This window comes from Leptodactylus fuscus, chromosome 6 (genome assembly GCF_031893055.1).
Source record: "Leptodactylus fuscus isolate aLepFus1 chromosome 6, aLepFus1.hap2, whole genome shotgun sequence".
Taxonomy (NCBI): Eukaryota; Metazoa; Chordata; class Amphibia; order Anura; family Leptodactylidae; genus Leptodactylus; species Leptodactylus fuscus.
The window spans coordinates 18,852,609-18,866,246 of record NC_134270.1 but is presented as its reverse complement, the minus strand read 5'-3'; the positions used below and the strand labels follow the sequence as shown (position 1 = coordinate 18,866,246).

The window sequence follows — 13,638 nt, the reverse complement described above, 5'->3', positions numbered from 1 at the left end:
CGGAAGGCTCGCGAACACTTCCCATTCACTTCAATGGGCATTACGAGCGCTCCCATTGAAGTGAATGGGAAGTGTTCAGGAGCCTTCCGCAGCGCTCGCGTGTACGGCTGTGAATGAGGATTTTTACAAGCCCGGCGTTACTCCGTGTGAAGGCAGCCTAAGGGACACAGCCCCATTACATTTTTAAATCGTGTGTGACACATTATGTGATATTAACTTTGGAATGCTGTGACTCACTAAAATGATTTTGAGAATGTTTTTCATAACTCATTGTACTTAAGCTTTGTATTTAAGAAAATTGGAAAATACAAAAAAATCTAATTATATTAAATGGTAACTAAAATTTGATTTATTTGTTGGGAAGGAACTTTTCATTCACAGTGTATTTGACATTCAATGCCAACTTTTGCCTTCCTCTGGATCAATGCCGAAAGTTTTCAGGAACTTGCCATGCTGCATTTTTCAGCTCCCAATTCAAAAGTTCTTTTTATTTAAGAAACAGCACACCTTGAATCAAAATGGCAGAAAAAGACCTTGTACAGTTCCCCAGTGATGAAATAAAGCAAAAGCAATCTGATAATGATCATTATGAATAGCTAGAAGCGGATCCTCTTGTATTAACCAACGCAAATGGGCAGGAATGAAAGACAAATGCCTTCTCATCTGGTGGGGTTGTGAAGATGTCCTTGTGGCGTATCATCAGGAGACAAATCGTGAATGTCTCATTCATAAAAAAAAACACACTCACTGAACAAATGCAGAGGGTTTAGATCCAAATCCATACAGGAGCACATGAAAGTCCTCACCGAGCTCAAGGTATTTATCAGATGTTGTGCTTCATTGGAGCCCATGGCCAAGGACTGTAAAACTGTCATTGAGTGTGAGGAGTGTCATAGCGAAAGACATGCCTCAGCTATGCACCCAACTCCACCTGCCAGAGGTTCAACGGCTGCAGTCGCCATTATTTCTGATGTAAGTCATGGCGAGAAGCCCCAGAATCACACTAACAACACCACAGCGGTTTCCTGCTCATGCTTGAATGTTTGAGGGGAAAGCCAGAGTGAGAAATGTTGTCCTCGAATATGTCTAATCAAGGTCTACTCAGAGGGACTATCAGAAAAGGCAGTAAAGATGTATGTCATCATTGATGACCAAAGTAACCAGTCCCTAGCAGGACCTAAATTCTTTGAAGCTTTTGGACTCAAAGGACCATCAGAATCCCGCACCTTATCTGCTTGGACCACATAAAGACTAACGTCAGAAGGGCACAAGGATTCATCACTTCTTCTATCAATGGGGATATGGAAATACCCCTACCACCGCTGATCGAATGCAACCAAATACCGAACCATAGGGATGAGATTCCTACCTTAGAGGCTGCATTTCTCCAAAACTATGGCAACTGGCCAGCATTATCCCACTTATGGATATTAACACCGAGATTCTACTCCTACTCAGCAGAGACAATCTTAGGGTACACAAGGTGCGTCAACAGTGTAATGATCACTACTATGCGCCATATGCCCGAAGACTGGACTTGGGATAGATAGTGATAGGAAATGTATGCTTGGATCAACCAGGAATAAACTCCTTCAAGCCTTACGTGCGTGGAAATGGAAACACAACTTGCTTTAAGCCATGTCCTCATCACTATGAGGTGAGAGAGAAGTGTCCAGACCTCATTCAGATCATTCAGACACCTGACATCATTTCTCCCCTCTTTGCCAACAATTTGGCGAGATCAGGCTTTTACACAACCAAGGACGATGACAAAGTAGCTTTTTCAGTAGAGGACAGAGAATTTGTCAAGATAATGGAACATCAGTTCTTTGAAGACGAATCCAATCACTAGGTTTCTCCATTACCCTTCCAAGCTACCTGGATAAGACTCCCGAACAATCTGGAACAAGTTCTGTCTAAATTTAACTCTATTCAGCATACCATGAACAGCCTTGCCGTAATGACCGCCTTCGAGTCAGGTGATCATGCAACCGGATTCAAGGACATTAACTTGGGACTGGACACAGTCCACCCGTGCAGAGGAGCTTTGGCCTCAGGTGGGATTTCTCGGCTGACTCCTTCAGTTTTCAAATAAGTTGTGCAGACAAACCATCCACAAAACATGGTTTTCAATCAGTGGTGAACAGCCTATTTGATTTGGGATTTGTAGCCATCAAGGATTGGGATACCCCCACTTCCTTCTGATAAAGAGCAAAAATGGGAAGCCTGGAAGCAATATTTGTGTGCTTTGCCTTTGAGATCCAAATCCCAAGATGCTATGCCAAAACCTTGGGGCCAGACGGCAGAAGGTGGGGAGGGGGGCCAGATTGCACATGTGGAAAGGGGGGGAGGGTAACCGGGGTCACGGGTGGGTGGTGGTGGGGGGAAGGGATAGATGTAGGAGGTGACTGTAATCTCTAAAGGGGGGGAAGGCGACCAGTGGGCACGGGTGGGGGGGTAAGGAGAGGGCCAGGTGGTGCGGTTGGGGGGAAACGGGAGGGCCGGAGGCACAGCAGCAGGGTCGTGGGGTTCCGGCCCACGATTCTGTGTGAGGGGCCCGCGCCGGCCGCAATGAAACGGCTGTGGGGGGCCAGAGGCTGCGCTGCAGGTGGTTCGCGCAAGGGTGATGGGACAGCGGACGAAGTCGCGGGTTATAGCTAGTGGTACATAAGATAAGAGATATGATAATCCTTTAATAGTCCCACCATGGGGAAATTCAGTGTGTTACAGCAGCATAGTAATACAGAAACATAATTCAAGAAAGAACACATACAAGCTCATAGCAGATACAAAGATACTAGGAGTCATAGCAACTAAGAAAAAAAAAAGACTCAGGATAATTTAGTTTTCTGTGCGGAGTGATTTCCGCTTGGTCTGATGCAGATTATACAGCCTGACCACGGTTAGGAGAAAGGATCTCCAATAGAGCTCCATCTCACACTTGGGGTGAAGCAGTTGGTCACTGATAGTACTGCCCAGTGCTATCACGGTCTCATACGTGGGATAGAGTTGTTCTCCAGAATGGAGGTCACCACAGACAGTATCCTTCTGTCACCCACCACCTGTACTGGGTCCAGGGGGCTCCCCAAGACAGAGCTGGCCCTTCTAATCAGTCTGTCAAGTCTATTTCTGTCTCTGGCTGGTATGCTATTCCCCCAAAAATCCACTTTGAAGAAGATGGCTGATGCTACCACAGAGTTGAAAAAGGCCCTAAGAAGTGGCCCCTGGACTCCGAAGGCCCTCAGCCTCCTGAGCAGGTAGAGTCTGCTGTAGCCCTTTCTGTGCAGCACATCCAGGTGATCAGCCCAGTCCAGCTTATTATTGAGTACACCCACACAAAAAATTATGGAGCACACCCAGGTACTTATAGATCTTCACTATCTTAATGCCTGTCCACTGGATGTCCACCGGATTTGGAGAACTCCTCGGTGATATATCGCTATATGGCTGCATACTGTATGCTTTAAAAAAACATACAATGTGCTGTCATAGAGAGATCTATCTGTAAGGATCAGTATATTATTACTTTTCAAGCTGGAGATTCGGCTCAGGTATAACGTTATTGCCTTGTATATACAAAACTAAGTTCAAGACCGAAATCTAACACATGGGAAACCAAGTACAATAATAAGCAGAGGATCAAATCTGTGATTCAGCTTTAGTCATTTCTAATATATATAATAACTAAAACATGATAATAAACCTTAAATGACTGGTATAAAACATACAGGTGTGATATTATTATATAGAGTATATGAAGATTAGAGATGAGCGAGTACTGTTCGGATCAGCCGATCCGAACAGCACGCTCCATAGAAAAGAATGGATGCACCTGGTACTTCCGCTTTGACGTCGGCCGGCTGCTTAACCCCCCACGTGTTGGCTACGTCCATTCATTTCTATGCGAGTGTGCTGTTCGGATCGGCTGATCCGAACAGTACTCGCTCATCTCTAATGAAGATATATTGCTTTATAAAGGCCACTCCCCTTGAAAAGCCATTCCCACTTTTGCCGCAGTTTGTCTGACTGACGCCTCTGAGTCCTACATGGGAAGGTACAGCAGAGACGTGGTCTTTTACTTTTTCCATTATGAAGAACTTATTTGCATATTCGTTTCCTATACATCCACATCATACAAACACAGCTCTGCTACATCCACATCATACAAACACAGCTCTGCTACATCCACATCATACACACACAGCACTGCTAAATTCACATCATACACACACAGCTCTGTTCCATGCACGTCATACACACATAGCTCTGCTCCGCACACGTCATACACACACAGCTCTGCTCCATACACGTCATACACACACAGCTCTGCTCCGCACATGTCATACACACACAGCTCTGCTCCGTACACATCATACACACGCAGCTCTGCTCCATACACGTCATACACACACAGGTCTGCTCCGCACACGTCATACACACACAGCTCTGCTCCGTACACGTCATACACACACAGCTCTGCTCCGCACACGTCATACACACGCAGCTCTGCTCCGTACACGTCATACACACACAGCTCTGCTCCGCACACGTCATACACACACAGCTCTGCTCCACACACAGCTCTGCTCCGTACACGTCATACACACACAGCTCTGCTCCGCACACGTCATACACACGCAGCTCTGCTCCGCACACGTCATACACACGCAGCTCTGCTCCGTACACGTCATACACACAACACAGCAGTCCTGTATACACTGAGCATGTAACCTGGTAAAACACCTCATCATGTGATCACTTGACTCCTCCTACATATGACTGATCACGACTATGACATCATCGCAGGTCCTGTAGCCACAGAGGAAGTAGATATGTAGTGTACAGCTCTACAGGTGGAGGTATGTGTATATATGCGTGTGTGTATGTGTATATATGCATGTATATATGCGTGTGAATGCTAACTTATAAAGACCAAGTGCCACTTTAATTAAATGAATTGTCCCCTTATATTATGCCCCTGATTCCCCCTGACATACATACTCCACCCCTAGTGGCCCCTTATATAAATAACTTCCCCCTTGTATTCATAATGCCCCCTAATAACCCTTACATAAATGACCCCCCCCCTTATGTTCACATACCTCCCAACCGTCCCGATTTCCGCGGGACAGTCACGATTTGGGTGACATGTCCCGCAGTCCCGGTTGGAGGGAGGTATGTCCCGATTTCAACTCAGATCGGCGTCCAGAGGAAGCCGATCTGAGTTGAACACATACGCGGCTGAAGCAAGGAGCTGACACAGGTCAGCTCCTCGCTTCCCCGCTGCCCGCCTCTCTCGCTGACACATGCGGCTGAAGCTGCTCGCGTGCTCGCTTCGCCGCTGCGTCTCTCTCTCGCTGACACATGCGGCTGAAGCGAGGAGCTGACCTGTGTCAACTCCTCGCTTCGCCGCTGCCGCCGGCTCCTGGCTTGTAGATGCGATGTACAAGACAGGAGCCGGCGGCAGCGGCGAAGCGAGGAGTTGACACAGGTCAGCTCCTCGCTTCAGCCGCATGTGTCAGCGAGAGAGAGACGCAGCGGCGAAGCGAGCACGCGAGCAGCTTCAGCCGCATGTGTCAGGGAGAGAGGCGGGCAGCGGGAAAGCGAGGAGCTGACCTGTGTCAGCTCCTTCCTTCAGCCGCATGTGTCAGCGAGAGAGGCGGGCAGAGAGCGGCGAGGGAGCGGAGGAGAAGGTAAGTTTAATGTGGAGGTGGAACGTGAATCTGGGGGCAGATGAAGGAGAGGACGGCATGACACTGGGGGCAGAGATGTGGGGACATGAATCTGGGGGCAGAGATGGAGGGACATGAATCTGGGGGCAGAGATGGAGTGGACATGAAACTGGGGGCAGAGATGTGGGGACATGAATCTAGGGGCAGAGATGGAGGGACATGAATCTGGGGGCAGAGATGGAATGGACATGAAACTGGGGGCAGAGATGTGGGGACATGAATCTAGGGGCAGAGATGTGGGGACATGAATCTGGGGGCAGAGATGGAGGGACATGAATCTGGGGGCAGAGATGTGGGGACATGAATCTGGGGGCAGAGATGTGGGGACATGAATCTGGGGGCAGAGATGTGGGGACATGAATCTGGGGGCAGAGATGGAGGGACATGAATCTGGGGGCAGAGATGGAGTGGACATGAAACTGGGGGCAGAGATGTGGGGACATGAATCTAGGGGCAGAGATGGAGGGACATGAATCTGGGGGCAGAGATGGAATGGACATGAAACTGGGGGCAGAGATGTGGGGACATGAATCTAGGGGCAGAGATGTGGGGACATGAATCTGGGGGCAGAGATGGAGGGACATGAATCTGGGGGCAGAGATGTGGGGACATGAATCTGGGGGCAGAGATGTGGGGACATGAATCTGGGGGCAGAGATGGAGGGACATGAATCTGGGGGCAGAGATGGAGAGGACACGAATCTGGGGGCAGAGATGGAGAGGACACGAATCTGGGGGCAGAGATGGAGAGGACACGAATCTGGGGACAGAGATGGAGAGGACACGAATCTGGGGGCAGAGATGGAGAGGACACGAATCTGGGGGCAGAGATGGAGAGGACACGAATCTGGGGGCAGAGATGGAGAGGACACGAATCTGGGGGCAGAGATGGAGAGGACACGAATCTGGGGGCAGAGATGGAGAGGACACGAATCTGGGGGCAGAGATGGAGAGGACACGAATCTGGGGGCAGAGATGGAGAGGACACGAATCTGGGGGCAGAGATGGAGAGGACACGAATCTGGGGGCAGAGATGGAGAGGACACGAATCTGGGGGCAGAGATGGAGAGGACACGAATCTGGGGGCAGAGATGGAGGGACATGAATCTGGGGGCAGATGAAGGGTGTATATGAAACTGGGGGAGAGATAGAGGGGGACATATAATTTACGGGTGACTGTAGGAGGATTATACTGTGTGCGGGCACATGAAAAATTAACGAGTGAGCGGAGTCAACACAAAAGTGGGCGGGGCTAAATTTGCCGCGGCGCACTACGCGCGCCGCACATTTTGTCCCTCTTTCAGTTCTTCAAAAGTTGGGAGGTATGTGTTCATAATGCCCCCTCCCATATAGTTATAATTCCCCCTCCTAACGACCCTTTATACTATGATAATACCCACAACTAAGCTAGAAAAAAACCTAAAAGTTATACTCATCTACTTGCGATCCTGAACAACGGAGCTGCTAGTCCTTGCCAGTCCACGCACAGGATGTCGGTCTCAGCACAGATGTCACGATGCTATGATGTTATTGTGAGCCTGCGCTAAGAAGCAAACGTTTGTCTGTGTTCTCCTTGTCTTGTAAACCACAGGCCTCAAGTTGCAGGAAGCATTTTAGCTAGATCGGTGTCTGCAGATCCAGTTAGAAGATGTATTAACCCTTTCCCACCGATGGCATTTTTTGATTTTCGTTTTTCGTTTTTGACTCCCCTCGTTCTAAACCCCATAACTTTTTTATTTCTCCGCTCCCAGAGCCAAATGAGGTCTTAATTTTTGCGGGACAAATTTTTCTTCGTGATGCCACCATTAATTATTCTATATAATGTACTGGGAAGCAGGAAAAAAATTCAGAATGGGGTGGATTTGAAGAAAAATTGCATTTCTGTGACTTTCTTACGGGCTTTGGTTTTACGACGTTCACTGTGCAGCCAAAACGACATGTCCTCTGTATTCTGTGTTTCGGTACGGTTCCAGGGATACCAAATTTATATGGTTTTATTTACATTTTGACGCCTTAAAAAAAATCCAAAACTGTGTTAATTTTTTTTCTAAAAGTCGCCATATTCTGACAGCTGTAAATTTTTTATACGTAAGTGTACGGGGATGCATAGGGTGTCTTTATTTGCGGGGCCGGGTGTACTTTTTAGTTCTACCATTTTCGGGAAATGTTATTGCTTTGATCACTTTTTATTCAAATTTTTATCAGAATCAAAACTGTGAAAAAAGGCGGTTTGGCACTTTTAACTATTTTTCCTGCTATGGCGTTTACCGAACAGGAAAAATATTTTTATAGATTTGTAGAGTGGGCGATTTTGGACACGGGGATACCTAACATGTGTTTCACAGTTTTTAACTACATTTATGTGTTCTAGGGAAAGGGGGGTGATTTGAATTTTTAATACTTTTTATATTTTTTTTTTATATTTTTTGTATATTTTTTTTTTGCATTTATTAGACCCCCTAGGGGTGTAGACACCCGGCGGCTATGGCGGCCGCCCGGCTCCCGGGCGGTCGCCATAGTTACACACCCGACATGCGCCGTACTATTATGGCGCATGTCGGGAAGGGGTTAATGTCAGCACCGGGGTGTCAGTCAGCACTCGGCAGCCAAGTGGGCCCCCTCAGGAGCTTGAGGCCTCTGCACTTGCGCAGGTTTGCCAGGTGCTGATGTCGGCCATGTATATGTATGTATATATATGTGTGTGTGTATATATACATATATGTGTATATATATCCCGTCTTCTCTCTGTATTGTGTGGAGGAAATGGTGGATCTATCACGACAAGTTATTCATCTCATGTTCTCACTTCTACTAAATATCAGGCCACAAAAACAACGAGACGTTACTTGTGAAGAACCACGGTGCTAGTAATCTATACTGTGCCATATACGCCGAGACCAAAGGAGGGTGAGAGAAATAATACTCGGAAAAGCTTTGTGGGGCTTCTATCTCCATGGCTCAAAAAGCAGTGTTAAAATTTAGATCCTAGAAAAGTTGGGTAGTTGTATGTGGAGCACTGCCTCACAGGGTTAATACATCAAGGAATCCACTTAAGATGGATAATCAGATCTTTATTATAATATACTGAGGAGTTGTTCACCTGGAGTGGATTTCTCCCTGTATTATCCCTTTCAAGCGGCGCTCCACATACAACTACCCAACTTTCCCAGGATCTGAATGATCACGACATCTACACTTTATTACTTTACTATCGCCTCACATGTTTTTTACTTTTACCTTCTTTTGTTTGTTTGTTTTTTACATTCTGGCTCCTACAAAGCAGGATCTTCTCTGCGGACATATAAGATAATTTTCCTGACTGACCCATCTAGGATGGAGAGAAACAAGGACAAGATGGCAGAAAGTATATTAAGTCTCACCCTGGAGATCCTGCACCAGCTTACTGGAGAGTTGAGAGATTCTGATGATGTCACATTACATCATTCTTATCTATAGTAATAACAGATGATATGACTGGAGAGGTGAGGGACTCTGGGAATGGGTGGAGTGATATTTATTAATGAGTCTCTCCATAACCAGGATTACACAGTAGTGAAGAAGACCTCTAGTGGGTGCTGTCAGGCTCCTGTATCTGAAGGATGGGGGAGAACCCTGAGCCCAATCCCAGGGCCTCCACCTCACTCCCTGATACATGAGGAGATCAATGGACAGAAGATCCTAGAACTCACCAACAAGATGATTGAGCTGCTGACTGGAGAGGTGACACTGCTGGGAATGCTGGGACATTATACAGGAGCGCTATGAAGGGATCTGGTGATGACTGTATCATTGTGTTGTCAGGTTCCTATAAGGTGTCAGGATGTCACTGTCTATTTCTCCATGGAGGAGTGGGAGTATTTAGAAGGACACAAAGATGTGTACAAGGAGGTGATGATGGAGGATCAGCAGCCCCTCACATCAGCAGGTAATAGACATGACTAAATACACACGGCCTCTCATTATCTGTATGGAAAGAATGAATTCAGTCCCTGTATGTGTTTCCTCCATTTCCATCCAGTAAGAGAACATCACTGAACATAAGAAAGGGGATCAATAGTTGGCACATGCTCACTTCTGCACTATTCATTCTTTGTGTGGTGATGTATGATTAATGCACAGTTTGAAACCTTAGCAGAGAAGTAGAAATAAATTAATCCATTGCAGTCCCACCTACATCATGTGTTTGGATATGTCATAAAATATCAAATTAATTGATTATAATTTCTTCCTGGCAGATACCTGTACCAGGAGCTCAGAGGAACATCTCATATCTTCAGATTATAAAGCAGATGATGGTGGTATCACACAAGATACATATGAAGAACATGTCATTATCCCAGATATACCCTCAGCCCTTCACAGCAAAGGTCCATCAGCTGATCCTTCTAAACTTGTCCGATCTTCTGATCCATCACAGACTGAGAAGCAAAATGAAAGCCGTAGAAGGAGCGTTCAACAGAAGAGAATTCACCCAGGGAAGAAACTACATTCATGTTCAGAATGTGGGAAATCTTTTACTTCGAAATCAAACCTTGTTAGACATGAGAGAATTCACACAGGAGACAAGCCATTTTCATGTTCAGAATGTGGGAAATCTTACAAGCAAAAAGTAGATCTTGTGAGACATCAGACCGATCACTCAGGGGAGAATCCATTTCCTTGTTCAAAATGTGAAAAATGTTTTAGGCAAAAATCAGATCTTGTTAAACACCAGAGATATCACACAGGGGAGAGACCATTTTCATGCTCAGAATGCGGGAAGAGTTTTATCCATAAATCAGAACTTGTTAGACATCAGCGAACCCACACAGGAGAGAAGCCATTTACATGTTCGGAATGTGGAAAATGTTTTGCTCGAAAATCAATTCTTGAAAAACATCATAGAGTTCACACAGGGGACAAACCATTTTCATGTTCACAATGTGGGAAGACTTGTATCCAGAAATCAGATCTTGTTAAACATCAGAGAATTCACACAGGAGAGAAACCATTTACATGTTCGGAATGTGGAAAATGTTTTGCTCAAAAATCAATTCTTAAAAAACATCATAGAGTTCACACAGGGGACAAACCATTTTCATGCTCCGAATGTGGGAAGACTTGTATCCAGAAATCAGATCTTGTTAGACATCAGAGAATTCACACAGGAGAGAAGCCATATTCATGTTCAGAATGTGGGAAATGTTTTACTTGGAGATCAAATTTGGTTGCCCATCAAAAAATTCACACAGAGGAGAAGTGATTTGGATGTAATGTATGTGGAAAGAGTTTTAACAAAAGTTGGTCAAAATTGCATCTTGAAAAACAAATAAAGTTTAACCAAGGGATGGGGAAGGTCCTGACTGAAAGGATGAGAGAAGAAAATAAGAAAAAAATACCAAGCTGATCCTCATGTATTATCACTAGGTAGGTGATGCAAAAGTAAAGGAACAGATAAGTGCCTGCTCACCTGGGTGGATTGTGAGGAAGTCGTAACAACCCATAAAACCTTGACCACCAGTGGATCCTACGTGAAAGGTAGTGGGGGCAGCAGCTGTAGATACGCCTCGAGGACGTGTGGTGAACTAGCGGATAATAGACCAACCTGATATACAGGTAAATGACAGAACTCACCCAAGCGACTACAGAAAATCTTCTTTATTAGAGGTATGGAAAGGCACAACGCGTTTCAGACATAAACTGGTCTTAGAGAAGAAAATAAGTATTCTATACTTTTCCATAAGAATGAATGCTATTTAGCTGGAAGAAGACATCCAATCACAACCTTCAAAAGAACCTTGAAGACTCAACTCTTCAAGAAAGCCTACAACCATCAATAACCCTGCTGCCATCACACCATCATCTGAACAGCGTCTACCCTTACCTACTGTCTCTATCCCTCTTCCCCATAGATTGTAAAGCCTTTATAGGCAGGGCTCCTTATCCCACTGTCCCAGCGAGTCACTATGTTAGTATTGTACTTGTTTTGTGTATTTTGTATTTGTATATAAAACCTTCAAACGTACAGAACCATGGAATTAATATAATAATGTCCAGCACAATGAAAGTAATATAATGATGTCCAGCACAATGAAATTACTCAAAAATATATAATAATAATAATATGGCTCGTGAAGCTGTCTGCTGCTGCTATTATCTCCTGGGTAGGCTATTCCACATATTTACAGTTCTTAAAGCAAAGAAGTCCTGTTGTCTCTGAAGATTAAACTTTTTTTCTCCAGAAGGAGGGAGCGTCAAATTTGTTTTTTGAGGAGATTTTGCATGAAACAGCTTCTCTCCATATTTCTTGTAAGGGCCATTTATAAAACATATACAGTCCTATGAAAAAGTTTGGGCACCCCTATTAATCTTAATCATTTTTAGTTCTAAATATTTTGGTATTTGCAATAGCCATTTCAGTTTGATATATCTAATAACTGATGGACACAGTAATATTTCAGGATTGAAATGAGGTTTATTGTACTAAAAGAAAATGTGCAATATGCATTAAACCAAAATTTGACCGGTGCAAAAGTATGGGCACCTCAACAGAAAAGTGACATTAATATTTAGTAGATCCTCCTTTTGCAAAGATAACAGCCTCTAGTCGCTTCCTGTAGCTTTTAATCAGTTCCTGGATCCTGGATAAAGGTATTTTGGACAAACAATTCAAGTTCAGTTAAGTTTGATGGTCGCCGAGCATGGACAGCCCGCTTCAAATCATCCCACAGATGTTCAATGATATTCAGTTCTGGGGACTGGGATGGCCATTCCAGAACATTGTAATTGTTCCTCTGCATGAATGCCTGAGGATTTGGAGCGGTGTTTTGGATCATTGTCTTGCTGAAATATCCATCCCCGGCGTAACTTCAACTTCGTCACTGATTCTTGAACATTATTCTCAAGAATCTGCTGATACTGAGTGGAATCCATGCGACCCTCAACTTTAACAAGATTCCCGATGCCGGCATTGGCCACACAGCCCCAAAGCATGATGGAACCTCCACCAAATTTTACAGTGGGTAGCATGTGTTTTTCTTGGAATGCTGTTTCTTTTTGGACGCCATGCATAACGCCTTTTTTTTATAACCAAACAACTCAATTTTTGTTTCCAAAATGAAGCTGCCTTGTCCAAATGTGCTTTTTCATACCTCAGGCAACTCTGTTTGTGGCGTGCTTGCAGAAACGGCTTCTTTCTCATCACTCTCCCATACAGCTACTATTTGTGCAAAGTGCGCTGTATAGTTGACCGATGCACAGTGACACCATCTGCAGCAAGATGATGCTGCAGCTCTTTGGAGGTGGTCTGTGGATTGTCCTTGACTGTTCTCACCTTTCTTCTTCTCTGCCTTTCTGATATTTTTCTTGGCCTGCCACTTCTGGGCTTAACAAGAACTGTCCCTGTGGTCTTCCATTTCCTTACTATGTTCCTCACAGTGGAAACTGACAGGTTAAATCTCTGAGACAACTTTTTGTATCCTTCCCCTGAACAACTATGTTGAACAATCTTTGTTTTCAGATCATTTGAGAGTTGTTTTGAGTAGCCCATGATGCCACTCTTCAGAGGAGATTCAAATAGGAGATCAACTTGCAATTGGCCACCTTAAATACCTTTTCTTATGATTGGATACATTTGGCTATGAAGTTCAAAGCTCACTGAGGTTACAAAACCAATTTTGTGCTTCAGTAAGTCAGTAAAAAGTAGTTAGGGGAATTCAAATCAATAAAATGATAAGGGTGCCCATACTTTTGCACCGGTCAAATTTTGGTTTAATGCATATTGCGCATTTTCTGTTAGTACAATAAACCTCATTTCAATCCTGAAATATTACTGTGTCCATCAGTTATTAGATATATCAAACTGAAATGGCTGTTGCAAACACCAAAATATTTAGAACAAAAAATGATTAAGATTAATAGGGGTGCCC

At 44.8% G+C, this 13,638-nt stretch overlaps 2 protein-coding genes across 2 annotated transcripts in view; both read left to right on the top strand.

The window, feature by feature from the left end:
- Positions 1-13,638, top strand: part of LOC142210358 (uncharacterized) — a 65,013-nt gene that overhangs the window by 37,645 nt on the left and 13,730 nt on the right. The gene's annotated exons all lie outside the window — the stretch shown is intronic.
- Positions 4,811-11,760, top strand: LOC142210363 (uncharacterized). Its single transcript, XM_075279466.1, has 4 exons — positions 4,811-4,859; positions 9,015-9,451; positions 9,533-9,656; positions 9,967-11,760. Exons 2-4 carry the CDS (start codon positions 9,230-9,232, stop codon positions 10,971-10,973), a joined length of 1,353 nt encoding a protein of 450 aa, XP_075135567.1. The 5' UTR covers positions 4,811-4,859; positions 9,015-9,229; the 3' UTR covers positions 10,974-11,760.